Below are 24,612 nucleotides of genomic sequence, written 5' to 3'. Positions count from 1 at the left end.
CCACTCCAGTACTCTTGCCTGGAAAATCCCATGGACGGAAGAGCCTAATAGGCTGCAGTCCATGGGGTCGCTAAGAGTCGGACACGACTGAGCGACTTCACTTTCACTTTTCTCTTTCCTGCATTGGAGAAAGAAATGGCGACCCACTCCAGTGTTCTTGCCTGGAGAATCCCAGGGACAGGGGAGCCTGGTGGGCTTCCGTCTATGGGGTCGCACAGAGTCGGACACGACTGTAGTGACTTAGCAGCAGTGATGGCTTTACAGTATATACATATGTCAAAACATATCAAAGTATACATTTAAAAAATGTGTGGGGACTTCCCTGGTGGTCCAGTGGTTAAGACTTTGAGCTTCCAATACAGGGGGAATGGGTTCTGTCCCTGGTTGGGGAAATAAGATCCCACATGCCTCAAAGCATGGCCAAAAACACAAATGAGACTTACCATATGTCAGCTATACCTTAATCAAGTTGTTGGAGAAAAAAGTGTTAAACACTTAAAAAAAATTTTTTTTTTAATTTTTAAAAAGAATTTGTCTATCTGATATTTTTTAAGTGGGAAAAGAATCAAGGTATATTCTCCATTAGTTCTCTTTTTAAAATTTTTATTTATTTATTTATGGCTGTGCTGGGTATTCGTTGCTGGGTGAGCTTTTCTCTAGTTGCAGTGAGCAGGGACTTTGTATAGTTGCGGTGCGAGGGCTTCTCATTGTGGTGGCTTCTCTTGTTGCGGAGTACGGGCTCTAGGGCACACGGGTTTCAGTAGTTGCAGCACGTGGGCTTGGCAGTTATGGCTTCCAGGCCCTAGAGCACAGGCTCAATAGTTGTGGCCAGTACGCTTAGTTGCCCTGCGGCACATGGGATCTTCTTGGCCAGGGAATCGAATCTGTGTCTCCTTTTTTTTTTCTTTAAAGTGGCTTCCTGGGTTACCCAAACATGATCTTCCTCATTCTATACGTACTCTTCCCAAGAACAAAGTTCACCAATGTATATCAAGTTTAATTTTATTTTTAAATATTGAGACCACTGTAGAGAGTTTAAATCTAAAGCAGAAAGTTATTTATAGATTAGAGGATAAATTCACTAATCTGCAATGGCACTTCCAACTCTAAAAGTGTGTACGAGTGAGTTCATATGTGTGTATATGAGAGTGAGTGTTTGAGTGTGATACCGTGTGAGAGTATGTGAGAGTGTCTAAATGTGTGAATGTGTGTATAGTGTAAGAGATAAACATTGGTAAGTGAGAAAGTTCTTAACTATAGTTGGCCTACAGCTTTATCCTCATATAGTCACTAATTAGGGATCTTATAGCTCCTAATTTTTAATTAACAAGAAATAAAAAAAGGATCTGAAGGAGAGAAAAATGTATTGGTGGCAGGGATAGGCCTAGGGGAAAATGAGGCAGAAACAACCAGGGGGAAAAATGTGGTGTCTACACACATTTCTACCTGCCAATGGACTTTTCTAAGACATGCACCTGACCTTCAACATAGACATATGGCAACTTCAGATTGGAGGCAACCTCAGTGAGGGTTGGGAGAAGAGGTATTTCCCACTGAGATTTTTGAACCATTCTATAAGACCATATTCAAATATTTCTTAAAATATTAAAAAATATGCAAGCTTTAAGAAAAAAGGAAGAAGAAAAAGACAGCATTCATGTACTACAGCATCACCAAAATATACATACAACACACAATGTATTTTTCTTGATCTTTTTTTAAACCCCAGAGGATGAGAGTATAAAAGCAGAACCTGTATGAGGTATGAAAGGTTTCCAAGATGTGTGGGTTTAATTACAAAGGATACATTTATCTCTTCTTGAACCAAAAGTTTTAAAAAGCAACAATCTCTCTGTATAGATCAATTCTTTGCAAACACTCTTATTCTAGGAATTGAGGAGCTGCTTGGTCACCATAGGAGATTTCTTCCCCAACTAGATGTAAAAATGTGTAAGAAACGATAGATCTCCTCTCCCACATTTGTTCTAAGAAGGGTCACCTGGCCTACGTGTTGGCCTGCCGGTTAATGTAGATGTTAGAATGAACGTTGTCAGCTAATTTTCCTAACAGGAGATACCTGATTGGAAGCAGGACATCTTTAAATAGCGTCTGCTGCCTGCTGAGTTTATGACTAGCTGTCTCTGTTTCTAAGAGAATGAAAGGAGAGAGAAAATGATCTGAAAGTCATCACCAGTACTATGTAGGCTGCATTTGAAATGTGCAACAGAGTCAACCCTGACTATAGAGATAGAAACCAGTTTTTCTTAGGTTCCTAGTTGATGTCTAACAGCTCCTGAGGAGACTGTACAAATGGATTTTCCAGGGGTTGGTCCTCAATCGGCAGAATCTATTTAACAAACAGTCATACGCCCCACTCCAGTACTCTTGCCTGGAAAATCCGATGGACGGAGGAGCCTGGTGGGCTGCAGTCCATGGGGTTGCTGAGGGTTGGACATGACTGAGCAACTTCACCTTCACTTTTCACTTTCATGCACTGGAGAAGGAAATGGCAACCCACTCCAGTGTTCTTGCTTGGAGAACCCCAGGGACGGGGGAGCCTGGTGGGCTGCTGTCTATGAGGTCGCACAGAGTCGGACATGACTGAAGTGACTTAGCAGCAGCATACAGTGCTTAGTAAGCACCAAGTACTATCTTTTAAATATATTTTTTATTCTGTTCATTTTTTATTTTTGGCCAGGCAGCTTGTGGGATCTCAGTTCCCCGACCATGGACTGAATACAGGCCATTGCAGTGAAAGCGCTGAGTCCTAAACACTGGACCACCAGGGAACTATGAAGTACTATTTTAAATTTTTTACCAGTAGTAACACCCATAAAGTATTATCATAATCTCCACTTTCCAGGAAACAGAGACACAGAGAGATTAACTTGTCCAAATCACACAGCCAGTAAATATGGAGCTGAAATTCAAACTCAGACTCCGGTGTGTCTATCTGAGTCTGTGCTCACGACTGCCACTCACCTATTTCTTGAGCATCTACTCTATGTTTAAAGCTAAATGGGTCTGTGTTGAGTCACAAGTTAGATATAAATTGTGGTCTTTGCCCCTCAAAGTTTTCAAATCAGTTAAGAGACAAACATTACACGAGAAGCAATTAGAAAGCCCCAGAATAACCCAATATTTCAGCTGGGAAGAAAAAAGTGGATTCCTGGAGCTGAATTAGCTGGAGGAAAGACGTGACATGGGCTTGGTAGGCGGTGAAGGTCTTCTGTGGATGGGTGAGAAGGGGTGGCAGCAGGGAGCACGGGATGTCCATACGGGAGGGGGCTGAGAAAACCCCTTTCCTGGTGAATAGGCACATGTTGGGAGTGAGGACTGAATGGAGAGGAAGGTCAGATGGGGAAGCCACCCAGGGTGAAGATCCAGGATTTCAGACTAGATAGCAGGGAGCCACTGCAAGCTCTTGAGCAGGACATGACACTGTTGGTTAAACCGGGGACACAGGCAGCATGGACACTACACGGACAGTAGAACAGTCTCACTGCAAAGCCCAAGTGGCTGGATCAACTAACCCAAGAGACCAGACAGAGCCAAGGCCAGGCCTAGGGCAGAAGCAGGTAGTCACAGCCTGGGGACTGACATTGATCGTGCATGTCCTCTGTGCCAGAGACTGGGTGAGGTGTTTTTCACGCATCATCTTGTTTAATCCTCACAACGACTGTTTGCAGATGGTAAAAACAGTCAGCTCTAAGGCATTGGCATCAGTGTTACTCCTCTAGGGACAGTGGCGTGTTAATAAAGCCATCTCAGAGAGGCAGAAATCTTACTCCACCGTCTGCCTGATGCATCAGTTCTGTGATGCATTTATCTGGTCCAGGCAAGTTTGGAGCCATACACTGTCGAGTTAACTATTTGCATGCAGCCCACAGAGAGGTCCTAGGCTGTCTGAAAGGGGTGACTGACTAGATCTGGGGTTTGGGGAGCCCCTGATTGATAGGGTAAAAGGGCCTCACACTAAGAAACTTACATTCTGGTCCAACTACATCTGGGACTTGGGGCAACTCCTTCACTCTCTCTCCCTACAATAGCAGGGTGGGAGACTTCTAAGATTTCTAAGATAGATTTCTAAGGTCTCTCCAGCTTTTTAGAGGAATGAAGTGAACTTGGGAACATCAATTAATAAGCAAGACCGTATGAGTCTGGATCTCAATAAGCAGGAAGTATTACTGCAAAGCTAAAAGACTGGAAAGACATTTTAGCTAGAATTAAACAGAAATGGACAGAATACTAGAGTCAAGAAGAAAGGAAGTGAGCAGCATTTAAAGGTTTAATTCCAAAGGAGCAAGCTTCAATGGCATAATAGTAAAAACCATCTGCCCAATGGATAAATGGGCTGCTTGGTAAGAATGTTGGCAGCCTGGACACCAAAGGGAATTTATTTATGTCCTAGTGTGTCGTATCTCAGGACTCTGACAGGTTTAGTCCTCTGCAGTGGGAGAAGGGGAGATGGTCAGGACCCTCCACTGGGGGCGGGACGAGAGAGGCCATTCTAGCCTGTGCCACTGAGCATCCACTAGGCTGAGTCCATGCTGGCCAAGCACTCATCCAGTTAGGACTTGGCTCCCCTTGTGGTTTGACTACAAGAATAGATATCCTGCTGCTGCAGATTTTGAGTTCGTGGGAGGCAGCCTCTGTGACCAGATGGCTCTGGCACAGACAAGAGGGAGATTCTGGGTCCTCAAAGAAAAGGGACAGGCCCAGCTGGACTTACAGTGACAACACTTGACCACGGCCAGCTCCCAGCTCACCGGTGCTGCCTCCTGGGGTACAGACAGGAGGGCAGAACACAGCACAAGCAACACTTAGCAAGTACAGGGGTTCTAGGCCCCAGGCTAGGGTTTGGGAGCCTAATCATGGGACCTATAATGTAACTAGAAGGAGAGAAACAAATAAATAATACTGGAAAGGGTGAGGCGAGGCAGGCCCAAGCTTTCCATGGTGATTCAGATATCAGCCTGACACATAAGATGAGGGTTAGATGGGCAACAGGGTTAATAGCCAGGACAACATGCCATTCAAAACAGCTGAGAAAGTTCCTTAATAATCCACATGCTAGTGTTAGAATCATCAAGAATGCTTCAAAAAACATACTGATGGAGGAGAGGCAGACCCAAAGACATTGATTTCATTAGTCTGGGGTGGAGGGTGGGGGGCAGCAGAGGGGAGGGGCCTGGACATATATTTTTAAAAAATTCCCTGAGTAGTTTTACTGTAATTTGCTTCCAAAGGTTGAAAACCATTGGCCTGGACAGTGGTTCTTAATATATCTTTGGAGGAGTGGGAGGCAGAAAAGGCATCCAGGAAGCTTTTTCCCATTGTCCATGGCTGCCCCCTTTATCACCATCTCAGTGAAGGGGCTGGGCCTGTTCTGATACTCCCACCGGACCATGGAGAGCCATTGGTGGGGTGGAGCCCAACGGCCTGCATTAACACTCTTCTTATGTAATGTTAGATTCACACAAAAGAGTAAATATGATGTATAAGTAGGCTAAGCAGAATAATAATAAAAGACCCCCATGACCCAAGTGAAATCCTACACCTTTGTTAACACAATTGGTGTCACTGGCTCTCCTCCCTCCCCTCCTGTCCTGGGTTCCCCAAGGAGATAACCTCCTTCTTCAATGGGGACATTTTTAACAAGCAGGGGGTCCTGGGCCTCTGAGAGGGCAGGGCCTGCAGGTTGGGAGGGTGTGGAGGAGGCAGACAGGAGGATCAAGAGGATCAAGTGACCGGCTGTGAGCAAGGGAGGGCAGAGGCCGGGGAGCCAGGCAGAGCCTGCCACAGCCTCTAACAGAAGCAGAGGCGGGCAAAGCATTTGTTAAAGAAGTGCTAGAGAAATCCCTTTAGACCTAGTACAATGGAGTCCCAGATGCTCACAGAAAAGCCAGCCTTTCAACTGTTTTGTTTTCCCAGCCCTGGCTGCTGCCACCAAATTGACAAGCATGCAATAGCTCAGGGGGTGCAGAGTTCAAGGCCCTGCAGATCTGTCGGACAAGAACAAAAAGGTGCAACTTGATCTCTCTTTCTCCATAGGCTAATCACACAAGAGAGCTTTTCCTTGGGGTTATTATTCTATTATAAACCCAGCTGCTTACAGCGAATCAACTGCTACCTCTCTTAGAAGGTACGAAGTAGGTCAGCGATGATCTACCTGGGTGCACAGGCTTGGCTTGAGTGCCACAGGCTGTATGAATAATTAAACCCACATATCCCGGAGATCAGCACTGCCTCTGAGAGCATTTCTTGCCCTAGGAGACCGTCAGGAATTAGAGGTAAGAGGAAGCCAAAAAATCCAGCTGCAGGTGTACCAAAAGGAAGGAGCAATCCAAGAGTGGAGGGGAGTGAGGACCAGGGCAGGAAGCCAGTCTTAGGAAGCTGGAATGTCTAAGGAAGGACTCTGGGCAGGGTCTCCTGGAGGGGTCTGGGGAGGATTGGGTCAGGGGCTGTGTTTATGGAACAGACACTTAATACGAGCTGGGGCACAAGGAGAAACATGCAAAAATTCTGACCTTGCTTAGGGGGTGGTTATAACAAAGGCCCAGTTTAGGTAACACAAGCAGTCAGACTGGCTGGGGGTCTATGGGCCTTACATTTCCTATATTTAGCACCTGGCATGCATTGGGGGTGCCTGAACCTGCAGGAACTGGGAGAAGCAGGACCTTTAAATCACACAGGGGCTTTTATATGTTTTTCCAGAGGCAGCTGCTTCCATGGATGAGAAGCTTGGAAAAGATCAAAAGTTACCCACCGCCTTGTGCAAGGATGCACGTGCAAAGGTCTTCACCGGCCATAAAGAGCTGCAGGCTCTCAGAGGAAAACTCATCACTCCTGGCTAATGAGGCCCTGGCAGATGACAATGAGGAAAAGAAGACAAAGAAGGCCAGCCTGCCCTCCCAGAGGCTGGTAGGCAGCACAGTGACAGCATGGCATCTGACTCTGGAATTAAGATTTCTCAAGGAGGGGGAGGGGGGACAGTAACCAGCAAGCTACAGTTTTGGAGCAAGGCAGCACCCTGCACACAATTTTTGGTACACACTGCAATATAGACCGTAGCATGGATTGGTGTGGTAATCAGTTGTACTGATGATAAGTACTGGGGCCTCTCTTAGAATCCTGCTGGGAGTATCAGTTGTTACAACCAGATTGGAAAGTGATTTGGCAGCACGTTCTAAAGCTAAACATGTGTGTCTTCTATGACCGGGCACTCTCAACCCCCAGGAACATGCCCAGCAGAAATGTACACACGTTTGCTAAATGATATGTACACAACATTCACAGCTGCAGCATTTGTAATAGCCCCAAACTAATGACCTTGTTGATGGTGGAATGGCTGGGTACTACATGGGCTTTTGTACAGTGGAACACTAGTAAGCAACGAAAGTGGAGTAAGTATGATGCGCAACAACATGGGTGAATTTCACAAAAATAATACTGAGCAAAGGAAGCCAACACGAGGGGACAGACGGCCTGAGTTCATTTACATAAAGCACAGTCAAAAGCAACCTATGGTGAATATACAGAAAACCACTGACATTTGCACTTTAAATAGGTGAATTGTACGGCTTGTGTATCTCAATTAAGCCGTTATTTACAAGACAAAAAGACTATGGTATTAGAAGTCAGGATAGTGGTTCTCCTTGGTGAGGAGTAGTGACTGGGGAGGGGATACAAGGGGGATTCTGGGTGCTGGCAATGTTTGGTTTCTTGATTTGGGTGCTGGTCACAAGGGTGTGTTCAGTTGTGACAATTTTCTGTACTTAGAATCTGTGCACTTCTCTATATGTCTGCTATACTTCAATAAAAATAACCAGAGGGCTTTCTGGTGGTCCAGTGGTTAAGAACCTGCCTGCCAATGCAGGGGATATGAGTTCGATCCCTGGTCCGGGAGGATTCCACACGCTGCAGGCAGCTCAGCCCATGCACCACAACTACTGAGCCCACGTGCCGTAACTGCTGAAGGCTGTGCACCTGGAGCCCATGCTCCACAGCAAGGGAAGCCACCGCAATGAGAAGCCTGGGCACCACACTAGAGAGCAGCCCCCACTCGCTGAAACAGAGAGAGCCTGCACACAGCAACAAAGACTCAGTGCAGGAAAAAAAACTTAAAAAACATTTAAAAATGAACCACAAACAAAGCAGGCCTGGCCTGGCAGGGCTCAAGTGCATCGACATGGTGAGCTGAAAGTGCTCACTCACTTCAGAAAGGCCCTGTCTGCCACCTGGGTCCCCTTAAGAGGACCCTGCTAGTTTGTATGAGGATGGGGCTCCCCATTTCATGACTGAGGCATCACCTGCATGGCCCCAGAGTTATTCTCAGAGGAGAAACTAGGGAGGGTTCACAAAACACTTCTTTTCCCTGGGCTTGGCTCCAGTGGGCAGCTGTGGCCTGGGATATCATCCTCCCCTCAGCACAGGCTGGGCTATGGCCACTGTGACTCCTCACAGCTCAGCCTTCAGGGGTCTGATCTGCTGCTCCAGGACTGGGAACGAGGCATATCCTCAGGGAGATCTTCAGGGCCACTTGAGGTGGGCTAGCCTGTAATGTTGCAACTCCAAGGCCACTCCAAGGCCTGCCCCAACCTGGCTCTTCAGGGTGGGTTTGGGGAGCACCAGCAGGAGGAGCACTGAAGCCCCCAGGAATATGGATCCCAGAGAGAGCACCGAGCATGGGAGAGGGGCTCCTTGAGGACACCAGAGAGAACAGAGGCGAGATTTTAGGGTACAGGGCCACTGGGGATTTGCAGCAGTGGGCCAAAGTAGAACATAAGACTGTAGCCACTGAGCCAGTGGCTAGTGGACTCCTTTTATCCAGGGAACATTAGAGGCTAAGTCCTTTATAGATCAGATTGTACAAAGGGCTGCTGCTGAGGCGAGGGACTTCTGGCCCTTGAGATTCTGATTCAATTCTGCATTTGAAAAAAATCTTCATAGATGAATCTGATGCATAGTTGGATGTAGAGACCCACATGGATAAATATCAATCACTTATTCATTCAACAAACATTTACTGGTCAGCTACTCTAATTCTAGGTCAGGGTCAGGCTCTAGAAACACAGAAGAATACGGTCAGGCCTTGCCCTTAAGGAGCCCATAGTCTGAGCTTCAGAAAGAAGCCTGCATGTGACAGATAATTACAATGCAGAGATGACAGCAATGACAGGATTTTGGAGCACAGACAAATGGTGAAAAAAACCTATTTGTGATGCTTTTGAGAAAATGTACTTTCGTCCTGATTCATTTGTTTCACAGGTCTGAATTTTTGTATTTTGCATGGAAGCAGCTCAAGCCCAGCTCAGTAATTCTTAAATATTGTCCATGATAATTCACTCTGGAAAGAGGGCCCACCACCAGTGGTTTTCAAGCTGTTTTTAAAAAATAACAAGCTAGGAAAGATAATCGAAGATAGCTAACTATGTCTGTTTCATAATTTCTACCATTAAAATCATCTAGAAGAAGCATATCTATTTTTCACAACTTGGGGGAAATTAACTTAGCTTATCATACATAAAGGAGTCCATTAGACCAACCCCCTCCACCTCCCTCACCATACATGCATAATAACAAACACCAGCTAATCCTCCTCTTCCTCTAGATCGGCACTACATGACATAAGAACATAAAAATAAAATCAGTTCCTGGCCTCAGTACCCCACTTAAGTGATGTGATTGGCAAAATGGGCCTAAATGCCTCCTTTTCCCATAATCATGGAAATCTATGACATTTAGCCCAAAATTTCCTGTTTTAGTTGCACAGTGGCCCCTTTCAAGGCCAAATTTCTTCTTTGAGCAATACAGTGGGAGCACCCTGTTCATCAGGGTCCAGCCTAGAGCAGGCCCAGAAACAGAGGAAGCCACTGCGGAAGCACCTTCAGCACCCAGAAGCATTATTACCTTGGTCCCATGGTAGAAGTCGTCCACGCACGTGGCATTCATGAAGGTCTGGTGGAAGTGGGTGCTGGTGTCGATGCCTCCAGGGATCACCAGCTTCCCCGTGGCATCAATCACTTTGGCCCCTCCAGGGATCATGAGTTCACGGCCCACTTGCTGGATGATGCCATTCTCGATGTAGACATCAGCCTCGTGGGTGCAGTCATCGTTCACAACCTTGCCTCCCTTGATGAGAATCCGCACGCTGGCTGAATTGGCAAGCATGTTCCTGTGAAAGGTGAGAGGGGGGCATTGGTCAAAGTCAAAGTCCCTTTTCATGGTCACCAAGGTTCCACCCCTTCCTGTGAGAGCCCAAAATAAATGGGCAGAGTTGAGGGAGCAGGGATGGGGAAGCAGTTTCTCCATAGCCTGAGAACACTGGTCCTACAGCCAGCTGGGGTCACAGGCCTCCCGCTAACCTCACAGCAGGACTACTTGGGAATCATGACACTGCAGCAATTAGGGTGAAGCTAGAACCCAGAGAAACATCGGTTTTCAGCTTCTTAAGATGTTGTGGGGATTGTAAAGAATTTTCATATCTCTTGTCTCATTTTGGGCTTCCCTGGAGGCTCAGACTGTAAAGAATCCACCTGCAATGTGGGAGACCTGGGTTCTCATTTTATTACTACAACAGTCCAAGAAGTGGCATTTCACAGATGAGAAAACTGAAATTGCTATTAAGGAATTTATGGCTACTAACTAGCCAAGTCAAACCCAGAGGTCTTACATGAGGAATGTCCCCACTAAACCATATATGGTCCTGGAGATATTGGAGGCTCCCGGGGCGTGTCTCAGAGGGCCAAATTCTCCAAGTCTCACAGCTGTTTGATTCATGCCATTCTTCAGATGGATTCTGCTGCAGTTCACCCTCCTGTGTTTGTGTTAAGAAGCCCACTACCACACTGAAGCTCCCTAGCTGACTGCATATTGATAAACTCATCCGAAGAGCTTTTGAAAGCATCCATGCTCAAGCTCCACCACTGAAGACTCAGCTTTATTTGGTTCAGTCTGTGCCCCCAGAATCTGTTTTTCAAAAGCCACAAACCTCTACCATACACTTAAAGAATTAACACCAATCCCTTCCAGAAAATAGAGAAGGAAACCTTCCCAAGTCATTTTATGAAGACAGTATTACCCTGATACCAAAGATAGACAAAGACAGTACCAAAAACAAAAAAAAAAACTCTAAAGTGATACCCCTCATGAATGTAGATACAAAAATTTCTAACAAACCTCAGCAAACAGAATTTAGCAATATGTAAAAGAATTCAAAAATCCCACCCATGTAAATGGGATTACCTCCAGGGATACAAATCTTGCTCAATTTTTGAAAATCAATCAGTGTAATCCACCATATTAACAGGCTAAAGAAGAAAAATCACACAATCGTATCAGTTGATACAGAAAAAGCACTTGACAAAATACAACACCCATTCATGATGAAGACTCTCAGGAAAGTAGGAATAGACGTTAACTTCCTCAAGTTGATAAAGAACATCAAGAAAAAACCTGTAGCTAAAATCAGAATTAATGATGAAAGACTGAACATTTTCCCTGCTAAACTGGGAATAAGCCAAGGATGTCTATCTTACCACTATTATTCAATAGAGAAAGTCCTAGCTAGCAATATGACAAAAGACAATGAGATGAAAGACACAGCAATTGAAAAATTAAAAAGTTGTTCTTATTTGCAGGTGACGTGATAGGGGCTATGCAGAAAATCCCAAAGAATCTACAAAAAAATCTACTAGAACAAATAAGTGAATTCAGCAAGGTCACAAGGTATAAGATCAACATAGAAAAAGCTATTGTTTTTCTATATACTAGCAATGAACACATAGATGCTCAAGAAAATTGAAATACTTAGGCACAAATCTAAGAATGCATATAGGATTTGTATGCTGAAAAGTACAAAATGCTGGTGAAAGAAATCAAAGATCTAAATAAGTGGAGAGACATTCTATGTTCATGGATTGGAAGGCTTAACATAGAAAAGGTGTTGATTCTCCCCTAATTGATACACATGTTTCAGGTTGATTTCGGCAACTCTCTTGACTATTCGGTATCTGAATAGAAACTATTTTCATTTAGATTTAGAAAATATAAATCTGACCAAGCAGAGGGAGATATACCTCCCTCCCACAGTGACACTGCAACGTCATTGTGGGCTCAAAGAAAGCCGACATTTTTACTCAGTAAACTTATTCTTAAGGATCCAATCAATTGTCCCCTCTTCTAAGAAGCTTTCCCTGACTCCCTCAGTACCTTCACTGACTTCATGGCACTGGAATCTGTCTCCACCTCTGCACTAAGTCCTCAAAATCAAAGGCATAGCAGTGAGCACTGTATCTGCCCAATCCTCACCCCCAGCATCCAGTACAGGAAATTCAAACTGCGGAAAAAAAAAAAGAAAAGAATGAATGGCCGCCTCTATTGATACTTGTGCACCCAACAATCAAATGGTTTAAAGCAGTAGGCCAATTCCACGTTTGTTGTCTGGGACATTTGGCAACTCTGTATATAGGATAATGCTCAACTTTGATCCCTCTTCCAATGCAGCACATCACTGTGAGCAGAGCAAAGAAAGCAACACACTATCTCTCATCCTCATCATTTTATTTTGCCTGCCAGCAGCCAAGGTACAGGAAGCCTGTGTCCCAGGATGAAAGGTCTTACAATCTGCTGAAGGAATAACTCTTGCAAGGGAATAAGTCAGCTAGTTGGAGAGCTTAGCCTGCTCTCCTGAACTCACTTGGCTAGGCAGTTGTTTTTTGTTTGTTTTGTTTTTTTGTCAAATTGACCAGGCTGGAGTGCATGGAATCTCCACACCAAGAAAGTTTACAGTCTGAATTCAGCTTAGACTGTCAGGTCCTTCTGCTGTTAGGAGAGGCTGGTCCACTGGGGTCTGCTGCTGGGAGATGCTGGGAAATAAGACAGGTGGCTGGGAGTAAGCCTCCTTTCCTTACACTGTCTCCCATGAACATCTGGCCCCTGCCAGGCATCCTTCTGACCTTTGGGGAGAAGGGATCCCTCCCCTAGTGTGGAAGGAACTGGGTAGAGAGAGTGGGGAGGAATCGGGGAAGCCAGAGGGGCCAGAGGGGAGACCGGGACTGTCACAACAAGCCTGTTGTCTGAAGCTGGAATAAAGCTGACATACGTCAGGAGAACTTTTGTCCTAAAATCTAAAAACTGGAATTTTAATTTAATACACAATAATCAGGAAATGAATTTGGTTCTTAGGTGATGGACAAAACCTTTCTGGCCGAAGGAAGCCCAGAAAGCCTTCAGAGATGCAATCTCTTTCTTCCAAGGCCAGAAGTGACCACAAAAGGAGAGATGCAAGTTCTCAGCGAGAAATAATGGTGATAAGACACATACAATCCTCTGTGCAAATATATAATCCTCACCTTTAAAAAGAACTTTAAGTAAGTTATGAAATTTAAGAAATTTATGCTGGGAAATTGCTGCCCAGTCATTATGTCAGCATGGTAAATGAGAATATTGATTTGCTTATTAATCCACAGCACATACTCATGGCACACACCTGGAGGGTGGAGACCCTGGAATAGTGACGTGATAATGATTTACCGGGGTTTCTTGTCTGAGCTGTGATGCTGGAATCATCATAAGCCAAGGGCGTCTTCTTCAATAGTAACAGTAGTAACAAGGCTCTTAGTAAGCTAACACCCTGTGCCTGGAATTTAATTCACACAGCAGCCCCAAGAAGTAAGAACAAGGCGGGAGGTATTAGCCCTATTTTAAGAGAAGGAAACAGACGTTTTGAAATAACAGGTAACCCATCAGAGCTCATACAACTCCAGGGTCTGGGACTTACAGGGAAGGTTATCAGAGTTACTCTGGGTAGAAGAGTTTCAGATGATTTTTATGTTCTTGACAGTTTTTTATATTTTTCAAATTTTATACATTAAACTTGTATTACCTTTTAAAATATAAAAAGTTGTGTTAAGAAGGTTTTTTAAGCTACAAAGAAGCCAGAAAGAATCCAACTTGATGCTTCACTAATGTCCAGTGGGCTCAGTCCCTCCCTCTGCCATCCTCTATGTGAGGAGATGAAAAAAAGACCTGCTCCTAACAGCTGTACCTGAATCCTTCTCTAGAACACTTGGGCTGCCACCATGACTCACCTTATCATTTTCCACTTCTTTGTTGGAAATCCCTGAAGGCTAACCAGGCTCTGAAGAGGCTGGGTACCTGCAAATCTGGGGAGTCCTGCAGCCTCTCTGGTTGGGGGATCCCATTCACAGAAGCCTGCTTTAGTCCTGGAACTCCAGACTGGACTGGACTCCTAGGACTACCTTAGAGGAAACTCATTCTCAGAATTTAGAGGATTCTAATAATGATCTTAACAATTAGCAAACATCTATATACTGGACCCTTCCCAATGCCCACCATATACATTATCTTATTTGATTCTTACAATGCCCTGAGATAGATACTCTTATTGCCCCCAGTTTTACCATAAAGAAACTGATGCTTAGAAAAGTTAAAGGAACTTCTTCAAAGTCACACAGCTAGTTTATAACAGAGTAGGGTTTGAAAGCCAGTCAATCATTTTTAGAGCAGTTATGAACTGAATGCTTGTGTCCTCCCAAAATTCATGTGCTGAAGTTCTAACTTCCGGAGTGGCTATATTAGAAGATGAGGCCTTTAAGGAAGTTTTTAAGGATAAATGAAGCCATAAGGGTGGAGCCCTGATCAAATAGGATTAGTGTCCTCGTAAGATGAAACATCAGAGAGCTCCCCCTCTCTCCCCTACCCACTTTCACCCCCATAAACTGTGCTTATGCTCAGAAGAAAGGTCATGTGAGGACACAGCTAGAAGGCAGCCAGAAAGAGTCCTCACCAGAAACCAAGCCTGTAAATAATGGCTTCAGTGTAAATAGTGGCCCGACTGATGGGTCTGATTGGCACAGAACTGTCAGCTCCCTCCAACCCTCTGGCAGACTTACAGCTTCAGATTGGGGGGTGTAGTCATCACAGCTACCTGAAAATCTTCAGTGTTTTGGGGGTTACCAAGCCTTGGAACACTCCAGTCCTAGACTGGTGTGTTGGATAATAATATAGCACAGTTGCTTAAAGTTCCCTGCCCAAGGTGTTTGGGGAGAATATCTTTTTAAAATGAATATTTGTGTGCATGAAAATATTCTATAACTTCATTCCTCCCCAGTGTCAAGCACTGGAGACAACTCTGAAAGGACACAGGCCTTGCTCTCAAGAAACCCAGTCTTGGGACCTCCCTGGTGGTCCGGTGGCAAACACTTCATGCTCTTGAGTTCTGTCCCTGGTCAGGGAACTAGATCCCACATGCTACAACTAAAACCCAGCACAGCCAAATAAGTAAATAGTATTTAAAAAAAAAAAAAGAAAGAAACTCAGTCTAGTGAGTGAGAGAGACACAAATAATTGCATTACCAAGTGCTAAAGTGTCAAGGGGACATTTTTTGCCTAAAGACCTTAAATCTAACTTGATTTAGACTAGGTGTCTCTCACCAGGTACCAGATGCCAGAGCTGTGACTGGGTGAGACCAGCAGGTTGGTGATGGGAGGAGTGTCTTTTGTTACACCAGTGTCCTCCCACACATTTCCACATTTCCAAATGGTCTGCATCACCAAGATGTCTCATTCCTCCTGATCCCCCCTTGTTGTTGACTTGTGTGATGGTTGACATTCATTATACTTCTCACCTCCTCCAGTAACCTCATTAGCACCTCATTCCTAGAGTTTTCCCTGCTAGTCTTTGCTAAAAGAAAGACATACTGGCATCTTTTCCCACAGTGTCCCTGCTGTCTGTGCGTGTACCATGTGTGTATGTACATAACAAAGTGAGGGTGTGTGTGAATGGGGAGATACCTCGGACCTCCTAGGAGAGTCCCCCTAAAGAGAAAGGATTTGAACACAGTTGTTGAAACTCATGCTTTTAAACAGTGCAAATACTACAGGCCATGATGGTCTTTCCCTCTTCTCTAGTGGGGCAGCATATTCAGAGAACATCCTTATCAATGGTCATGGTCAAAAAGGTCAGGATTGGTTTTACTCATTTATGATGCTTTGAGTCACTGATTTGATTCTAAAACCTGACTCTTTGTGACCCTATGGACTGTGGCCTGCCAGGCTCCTCTATCCATGGGATTCTCCAGGTAAGAATACTGGAGTGAGTTGCCATACCCTCCTCCAGGGGATCTTCCTGACCCAGGGATTGAACCCTCTTATGTCTTGTGCATTGGCAGGTGGGTTCTTTACCACTAGCACCAACCTGGGAAGCCCCATAACTGCATATATAGAACCAGTCTGGCCCACTGGCTTATTACACGCTGTGGACTGAATGTTTAGGCTCACCTCTCCCACATTCATATTTTGAAGCCTTAATCCCAACATAATGGTATTTGGAGCTGGGGTCTTTGGGAGCTACTTAGGTCATGACGATCTTGTAGTTTCCTAATAAGAAGACACACAAGAGATCTCTCTTTCTGCCATATGAAGACACAGAGAGAAGACTGTCCACAAGCAAGAAACTCTCTCACCAGGAACTGAACTGGCTGGCACATTGATCTATCTTGGACTCCTCGGCCTTCAGAGCTATGAGGAAGGAGTTTCCGTTGCTCAAGGCACCCAGTCTCTGGTATTCTTATTATAGCAGCTCAAGCTGACTAAGATACCACATTAGATGGCAATAAACATTATAGTCAAATCATCATTAAGTAACAACTGGGCCTTAAAATACACCTCCTTTAAAGATTTCTGGTTATATCCTACACTCCCATGGGTTTAACCAAAAACTGATCATCCAGCTCTTCTGTCTATTCAAACAAAAACATGCAAATCACATCTCTGTCCTCCCAGGAAGAAATGGGGGAAAACACCAGATAGTTAAATACTATTAGAAAAAATAATTCAGGGGTATGAAATTCTAGAGCTACACAGATTCATCAAGTGGACCCTGACTTTCTCTCCAGTGCTGGACTTTACCAACAGGGACCTTGAATCGCAGGGAACCAGTCCAGGACTAAAGGGGGGTGTTTTGCTACAAATATCAGAGATCTTAAGAATCTTACAGTATATTCAGGGAAGCAATGATGCCTTCCTCAGAAAGACAGTGGATATCTCCAATATGCAAAGATTTATCCAAGTGTACACAGCTCATATCTCCCCAGTTTCCTGGCCCTTATGTTCTTGAACCAGTAGTGGGTCAGAGTTAAGGTGATGTGCTGGCTGGGGAAAGAGGGACTTCCGGGTGGGGAGGGAAAACGCTATGAGCTGGGAGCCGAGTCTTAAGAAAGCTTCTTCGTGTTTAAAATAGTAACAATTATTGCTATCTGCTCTCCCACAACCGTCTTGTGGGATGACAGTAAATTTCCTGCACTGCCCACCTTCCTGCCATTTTTACTGTCATTGAGCAGCTCCAGCAAAGAAATGCATGGTTGGGTGAGGGGTGCGGGGGCACTTTGCCAAGTGGACAGTCAAGGTTACAGCAGCTCTGCTTCTCATTCATGAAATGCACACACCCTACACTCCTAGAAGGTGCACAGTGTAAGTCCTGCCAAGGAAATGCCAACCCCAACGCTGCGTTTGGAATTGCCTGCTTCTGTCAACACCTTCCACAGTTCCCCGAGCCTGCAGGGAGGTGTGAGACGAGGAGAGCAGCAGTCTGTCCAGCACAGCTGCCTCCTGCCAGCCGCTCAGCCGGCGGAAGCTGAGCGGCTCCAGCTCTCAGCACAAACGTCCGAGCCAAAAGACACCGCAAAGGGACACTTCTTACAGGAAGACCTTGAAACTAACCCAACAGGTACTGGTTTAAGATGTATATTCCCTCTTAACAGGCATTGGTTGAAGACTCACATTTCCCCTTTGGGTAGAATCCACAGGAAACCATGTGATCTTTAGAGACAATTGGTCACTGTGATAGCCAGTAATATACAAGAGCTACACAACTGCCCTGTGACATGAAGGTCCTGTGCATTTAAGCTGACCCTAAGAACAACCTGGGGTGGAAGCTGGAAGGGCGGTGAAGCCACTCAGGTCATGGGGGACATGCTGAACAGCAATGGCTGGTCCCTTGCTCCAAGCTGATAACATTTGTTATAGGATCAAAAGGTAATATAAGTTAGGGGTTTGGGAAAGAAAAGAAAACCATGCAGCTATTTTTCTTCTTCTGATCAGCACATGGGGAAGAGAAACAGAGTAATGAGAGAGCCATCCCTGGAGGGGTGTTTGTGCTCAGTGCATCCTGGGATGATTCCGAAAGAGGATTCTCTTGGCGTTGAAAAATGAGAACAAATTAATGATTCAACACAGCATAAAAACCAAAAAGGGAAGTTTGAGGTGAGTGGGAAACAGCTAAGTGTTTACATTAATAAATTTGATTTTTTAAAAAAGTAAATTGCTTTCTACATAGTAAAGCACCAAACAATTCTTGACTAATATTAAAGTGCAGTGTAATTTTATAACTAATTCTTAACTGGCTTTATAAATTCTTGAGTAGATCTTAAACAATTTTATAACCTACGTGTAAGGTATTAATATAAATAATAATGACACAAACACCAGTGAACTCAGCATCGTCATTACCATTCATCCTGGTACCTCCTTCATCGCAGCTCACATCCCCCTCCTCAGAGGTAACTACTCTAGTGGATTTGTATGAACTAATGACTAATAACAATTAAGTGACAAGTAACAAAAAAAGGACAAGATCACAGATGTTCCCACCCCATGACTACCTCTCCCCATATCCCACAGTCATGCTTCACCTACTTCTGACTGCTTCCTTTACCACCTAGTTCTCTGCCTGAAGCAGAAATCAGAGAACCTCCACTATGCTAATAACAAAGGAGTGAGGCATTTCAGGGCTTCCCAGGTGGCTCAGTGGGTAAAGAATCTGCCTGTAATGCAGGAGATTCAGGAGAAGTGGGTCCGATTCCTGGGTCAGGAAGATTCCCGGAGGGTATGGCAACCCACTTGAGTATTCCTGCCTAGAAAATTTCACGGACAGAGGAGCCTGGCAGGCTCCAGCCCATGGGGTCACAAAGAGTTGGACATGACTGAAGTGACTGAGCATGCACACATGGGGCATTTTAACATCATCCAAAGGCCCACTGGACCATTCCGCTGAGTTGTCCCAAGGCAGCATCAATCAGTTCAAAACCAACTGCACTGTCCCCATCACCCATCCAGAAATATGGGACTTCTCCTGGATTCCTCTCCAACCTAGGCCAGTATCAGAAGGGCTGGTGTGCACCTCGGAGCTTTGTGAGAAATATTTTGCGGGATTCTGGAAGTAGAAGCCAACCATGGGGAGAAGAACTGGGAAAGGTAAAAGGGCAGGTCCTCCATCTCTCATCTGGGGCTCATCAAAGACTAGTGGGGACCTGGAGGCTGGGTCCTCCAGGCCTGGACAGGAAGAAGAGCTAGTGAGGCTGAGGGGTAGCCAGGGAGGGCAGAGGCTAGAGTGGTTATGGCCGATGTTACCCCCCTCCCTTCAGCCGAGACACAGTGGATCCTGCATCCAATAGCAACACACTCTTTCTGCATCTAACTGGCCAGGCAGAAGTTGCTAACACCCCAGGGGCTCTATAACCCAAGGGCTGAGCAGGATCTAGGTTCTGGGTGGCAGGTGCCAGCTGGCCCAGGATGTTTGTAACTGGGGACCATGAAGCATCTGCATCTGGAATACTGCCACCACCTTGGTCACCATGTTGTAGAGAAGGTAGTGTGGGACAGGTAGGACAGGACAGGGCAAGACTACAGGTGAGAGCCCAGCACCAGGGCAGCCTCTTCAGTAAGCAGTCTGTCAAGTGATGGATGTGAATGTGGTGACCGAGGAAGGGCTTGCTCCTGAGAAAGTGTGAATTACCAGCTTAGACCAGGAAGGTGCCATGAGTGGAGCCCAAGGGTGAGCCTGGCTTCTGGGAAGGCATATATGAATCCACCAGGGGTGAGTCCTTAACAAGCTAAGATCAAGTAAGTGCTTTTAATCCCATAGGTTCATCAGCCCAGCCTGGCCCTGCGGGGTGGGCTTACTGATCAAGCACCATGGGGGCAAAAGTGAAATTCCAAAGGATTAGCCATGAGAGGGTGGTAAGAAATGGAGCTGCAGGCCACTTGTTCAACGAGATTAGCTACGAGAATTGAGCAGTTGTTAGAAGGCAAAGCCGAGTGCGCATGTGAGTGTGTGTATTGCTGATCCAGGATGGGCTTCTCCGTGTGCCTGCTGTGAGCATTCTGGCCTGGCATGACCAGTCTTTGCATTTGGGCAACAACCCAGCTCCTTTTAGGCACCCACTGACTCACTGAGGTCAGGCAGCTCATGTGAGATCCTGGGAGGATGAACACCAGCAAACACCAGTAAGTATATGTAAAATCTCCCTTCCATGAGCCCAGCTGCTCCAGGGCCCTGGAAGAAGGGCAGAGGAAGGGGCGCACACACTGGAGACATGACTTCCTGCCTCCTGATTGAGGCTTTAGCCAGAGAACACCTGGTTCTTCATGACCAGTAGAGTCACCACTGCCACTGCCACCCTCCGGCTCTGGTCGCCCCTCTCCAGAAGATTCCTCAGCCCTGCTGTGCTGTCCATGCTCTCTCCAGCTGTCTCCAGTCCCCAGAAATAATTCCATCAGCTCCCGTGGAAGGACAGCAGCTGCAGCTTAAGGGTGTCCAGTGGCCCACAGAGTGGCTGCTGCCTAGAACGCCAGCCAAATGGCAGAGAGGGCCAGGTCCATGGCCAGAAGAAGGGGGCAGTGCGTTTCTCACTGAGACCAAGATTCTCAGATGGTGGATGGGAAAGACAAACAGAGCAAAGGAATGAGTTTTCCCAACTGTAACAGCATCACAGACCTGGGCTACCCGATAAAGTCTGGATTTTGCAAAGAAATAGAGCAGGAAAATAAAAATGCTTTTTGTCTTTTAAATTGAAAATGAGTATGAACTAACCACAGCCACATACAATGTCTTGAAAACAATATAATTGAAGAAAAGAAGGAAAGAAGCAAGACACATAGAGTAAGGTCACTTAATATCCAAAAACAGGCAAAAATGTTTTATAGGCATATAGTAGTAGAATCCTTCCCAAGTGGCGCTAGTGAAGAATCCACCTGCCAATGCAGGACATGCAGGAGATGCTGGTTCTATCCCTGGGTGGGGAAGAACTCCTGGAGAAGGGGCTGTATGTGGAGACAACCACAAGCTTTCTTGAGAGCTATAAATACTCTAGTCTTTTACTAGGGTGGGAACTAAGACGATTTAAATTATTCTTTAAACTGTCCATGTATTTTCTGTGCTCTTCTGGATGTATCTCACAAAATATTTAAAAATTAAAAAAAAAACAAACTGACCTGCATGCTAGTACACAAAAATGATATATCAAGCATTATTACAACTGGGTGAAAATATACATACAAAAAATAGACCAGATGAAAATAAACAACAAGGTTTGTTATGGGATTACCCGTGATTTTCCCCTTCTAATTTTTCAAATTTTCTATATAATATCATATTAATTTTATAATGAAAAATAAATGATAATTTAAAACAACATCCTTCTATATTGTTTGAAAAAAAATTGACATAAGGTGAAAAAGTTCCTCTTTTTAGGAAGTCTTGCCATCAACCTGCCACCTTCTGCCACCTAAAGCCTAAAATGACCAGGCTTTAGGACAAACCAGTCTCCTCCTTTATTTTGACTCTTAAGTAGATTCAGAAGGACATATACTTCTTTTCTCTGACTCCTTTAAAGAGGAGTCAGATATTCCATCTTGAGCTTAAAATGTGCTTCCAGCCCTCTCTCCCAAATGTGATGCTTTTACCAGCCACTGAATCACACCATTAGTGCTTCCGCTCATCAATGAGCTCGCCTCTCCCATGCCTGCTTCTGCCAGCTGCCTTCTCATGGACCCAACTCATCAGCATCATGAGGCAAATGGATATTTCTACCCGATCCAGAATTCCTGGAGCCTGAGAAGAAAATCTCATCAGTGTTTGTGAACATGAGTGACTAATGGAATCCAACTTTGCAGAGATGGGCACAGTAGGGTGGGTGAGCCCCCGCAAGCTTACCAACTGCCGGAGACTAGCTCACATGGGTGAAACAGCTGGGCACTTGCGGGAAGCACCTTGCACTAGGAGTGTTGGGCCAAGTGGGCATACTTAGGGGGCTAAAAGAAAGGACTAGGGCTGAACATGACCAACTTCCCCTTGACGGGGGCAGTGATCCCCTTGATTGTGTCCTCATTTCAGAGACCTGTTTAAGGGACCAGCAACTGAGACTGAGTGCGACACAAACGAGGCTGGGAGGGTATGAAGAAGAGATGGAGTCGGGAATGGATAGAGCAGTGCCACAAGTACCAAACTTGGGTTTGTCCCTCTGGCTGTGTGACTGTGGGCACATCCTTCACTGCTCCAAGCCCTTCTTCCCAGCTGTAAAGTGGCGATCAGCACCACCCACACGCCAGCGCTATTAAGCTCTTTTTGTGTCAGGCTCACACACAATTTCATATAAATCTTACAACAACCCTATGAGGTCATTAAACATTATCATCCCCATTTTATGGCGCAGGAAATTGGGTTGGAATTCAAATGGACTAGACTGGAGTGCCTTGAAAGCAAAGCCTATACCTTATTTTATCCTTCCCAGGGCTTGGGACACAGAGTGAGCTCATTAAAAGTCAGTTGAAGGAAAGCAGGAGGACTGGTCATACGAGATAGTGGTGGGAAAGCATTTTACAAGTACGAAGTGTTAGCCACAGGAACCAGCTGCTAGTGATGGCAAGGAAGGGTCTCAAAAGAGAGTTCTGTGATGGTTGTGAGGGTGTTTGGTGCAAGCCTAGGGGCAGAAGAACAAAGCAGGCATTCTTTGGGATGAAAAAAATGACAAGAGGCAGAAGCAAGCAAGGATGGGCTGGGAATGGCACTTGGGGAACTGCCTTGGGGCCAAGAGGTTAGGTGGGAATGAGGAAGCAGCTTGGAGAGCCAGGGTGTGAAGTCACAGAGTGTAGAGCAAGAGGCTCTGGCTTCTGAACGAGATCTGGGGGGTCTGGGGGGCCCTGAAGCCTTCAGAGAAGGATGCCAAATACAGTTGGGGGATAGAACCATGATGTGGGGGCTGGTCTTCCTGCTTCTTACCTGTCACAGCCTAAATGGAGGCTAGGAGAACAGCGACAGTGGTGGTGACTTTGGCATGAGGATGCAGTAGGTTAATTACAAGATGCTCACAGAATAGAAAAGGAAGGAGCAGAGCTCGGAAAGGACCAAATGCTGGGTCTCTGGAGGAAAAGGCAAACAGAGTGGGGACGACAGTAAGAATGGCAGCCTGGGCAGACAGAGCGAGCAGAGAGCTGTGGACAGATGGAGCCCAGCTGTCAGGGCACGCCCGTGCTTTGTGGAAACACACTAATAAACAGTGATTTACGCCGCTCTCTCCAGGAATCTCTTAGATCAGTCAGAAGATGGCCGCTGACCCAACCACCCAAGGTAAGGAGGTGGAGGAGCCCAGAGTGTGAGTTTATATTTACTGAGTGCTGATGCTGGCAAAGACTGAAGGCAGAAGGAGAAGAGGGTGACAGAGGATGAGATGGTTGGATGGAATCACCGATTCAGTGGACATGAACTTGGGCAAATTCTGGGAGATGGCGAAGGACAGGGAAGCCTGGCATGCAGCAGTCCATGGGGTTGCAAAGGGTCGGACATGACTTGGTGACTGAACAGCAACAATAGTACTATGTGTCAGGGGCCGTGAAGGCTCTTAACACGGGGCATTTAATTAAAACAATGTCACACTTGTCCTTGGAGGTGATAGGCTACCTCCCTAGACAGACTGGAGGGGATGATTAGCCTAGGTGACACAGCTTCATGGAAAGGAATCGGAGTAGGGGTAAATCTACACCGAAAAATACTAGAATCAAAAGGTGTGGGCCATGCTAATGGGCTAACAGTTTTATTCACTTGTGTGTTGAACTTTTAGGAGACACGGCAAACAAAACACTCTACTCAAACAGTGTCCATTCTACCCATTAAGTCTGTTTTTTATCCTCTTTTCTCCAAACCCACCCCCTGAGTCCAGGCCCTTGTCAGCTACCTGGATAGGACATCATTGTTACCAGGATACTTCTAATTGGTCCCCCAGCCTTCACACTGTTGGTGCACTGAGCTTGCTAAGATGCCAATCACGTCACAGGGGCAGGCTTAGCACCTGCTAAATAGTACTGTATTAAAGTGCCAGATGCTGAACCCCACCCCCCAATCCTAGAGCTCACAAGTCAGTAGTGAAAAGAAATTCATAAATGGATAATTTCAATATGAGTTAAGAGGATAGCTGTGTCAGTGCCGGGAGGGGCAGGAAGCACTTAACACTGACTGGGATAAAGGACTGCTTCTCAGAGGACGTGCCCTTGAGGGGAGTCTTGATAGTTAATTAGGAGTTCACTAGCAAGGTGGGGGAGAAGACAAGCATGCGTATTCCAAACAGCAGCAGAGAGGTGCATTTGGGATGATTTATGTATGTGATGTATGAGGATGAAGAAGAGGCAAAGCCCAGATCATCCACCGTCTGGTGGGCTATGCCAAGACGGTGGACTAGATGCTGAGGGCAGCAGGAAGGCTTGCTGATATGGCAAGCAAGGAAGTGACATCATTATATTTGCATTTTATATAAA

The 24,612-nt window shown here is 45.6% G+C and overlaps 1 protein-coding gene across 1 annotated transcript in view; it reads right to left on the bottom strand.

Moving 5' to 3' along the window:
* DPYSL5 (dihydropyrimidinase like 5) overlaps positions 1 to 24,612 on the bottom strand; it is an 86,889-nt gene that overhangs the window by 39,555 nt on the left and 22,722 nt on the right. Inside the window, exon 2 of the mRNA XM_086325955.1 lies at positions 9,913 to 10,177. Coding sequence (XP_086182081.1) covers positions 9,913 to 10,173 — 261 coding nt within the window. The 5' untranslated portion in view covers positions 10,174 to 10,177. The remainder of the gene's footprint in view (positions 1 to 9,912; positions 10,178 to 24,612) is intronic.

The sequence above is a fragment of the Bos grunniens genome, chromosome 11 (assembly GCF_055505025.1).
Source record: "Bos grunniens cultivar Pamir isolate PY7600 chromosome 11, Bosgru_T2T1.0, whole genome shotgun sequence".
Taxonomy (NCBI): Eukaryota; Metazoa; Chordata; class Mammalia; order Artiodactyla; family Bovidae; genus Bos; species Bos grunniens.
Note: the sequence above shows the minus strand (reverse complement) of the source record. Positions and strands in the feature narration are given on the sequence as shown.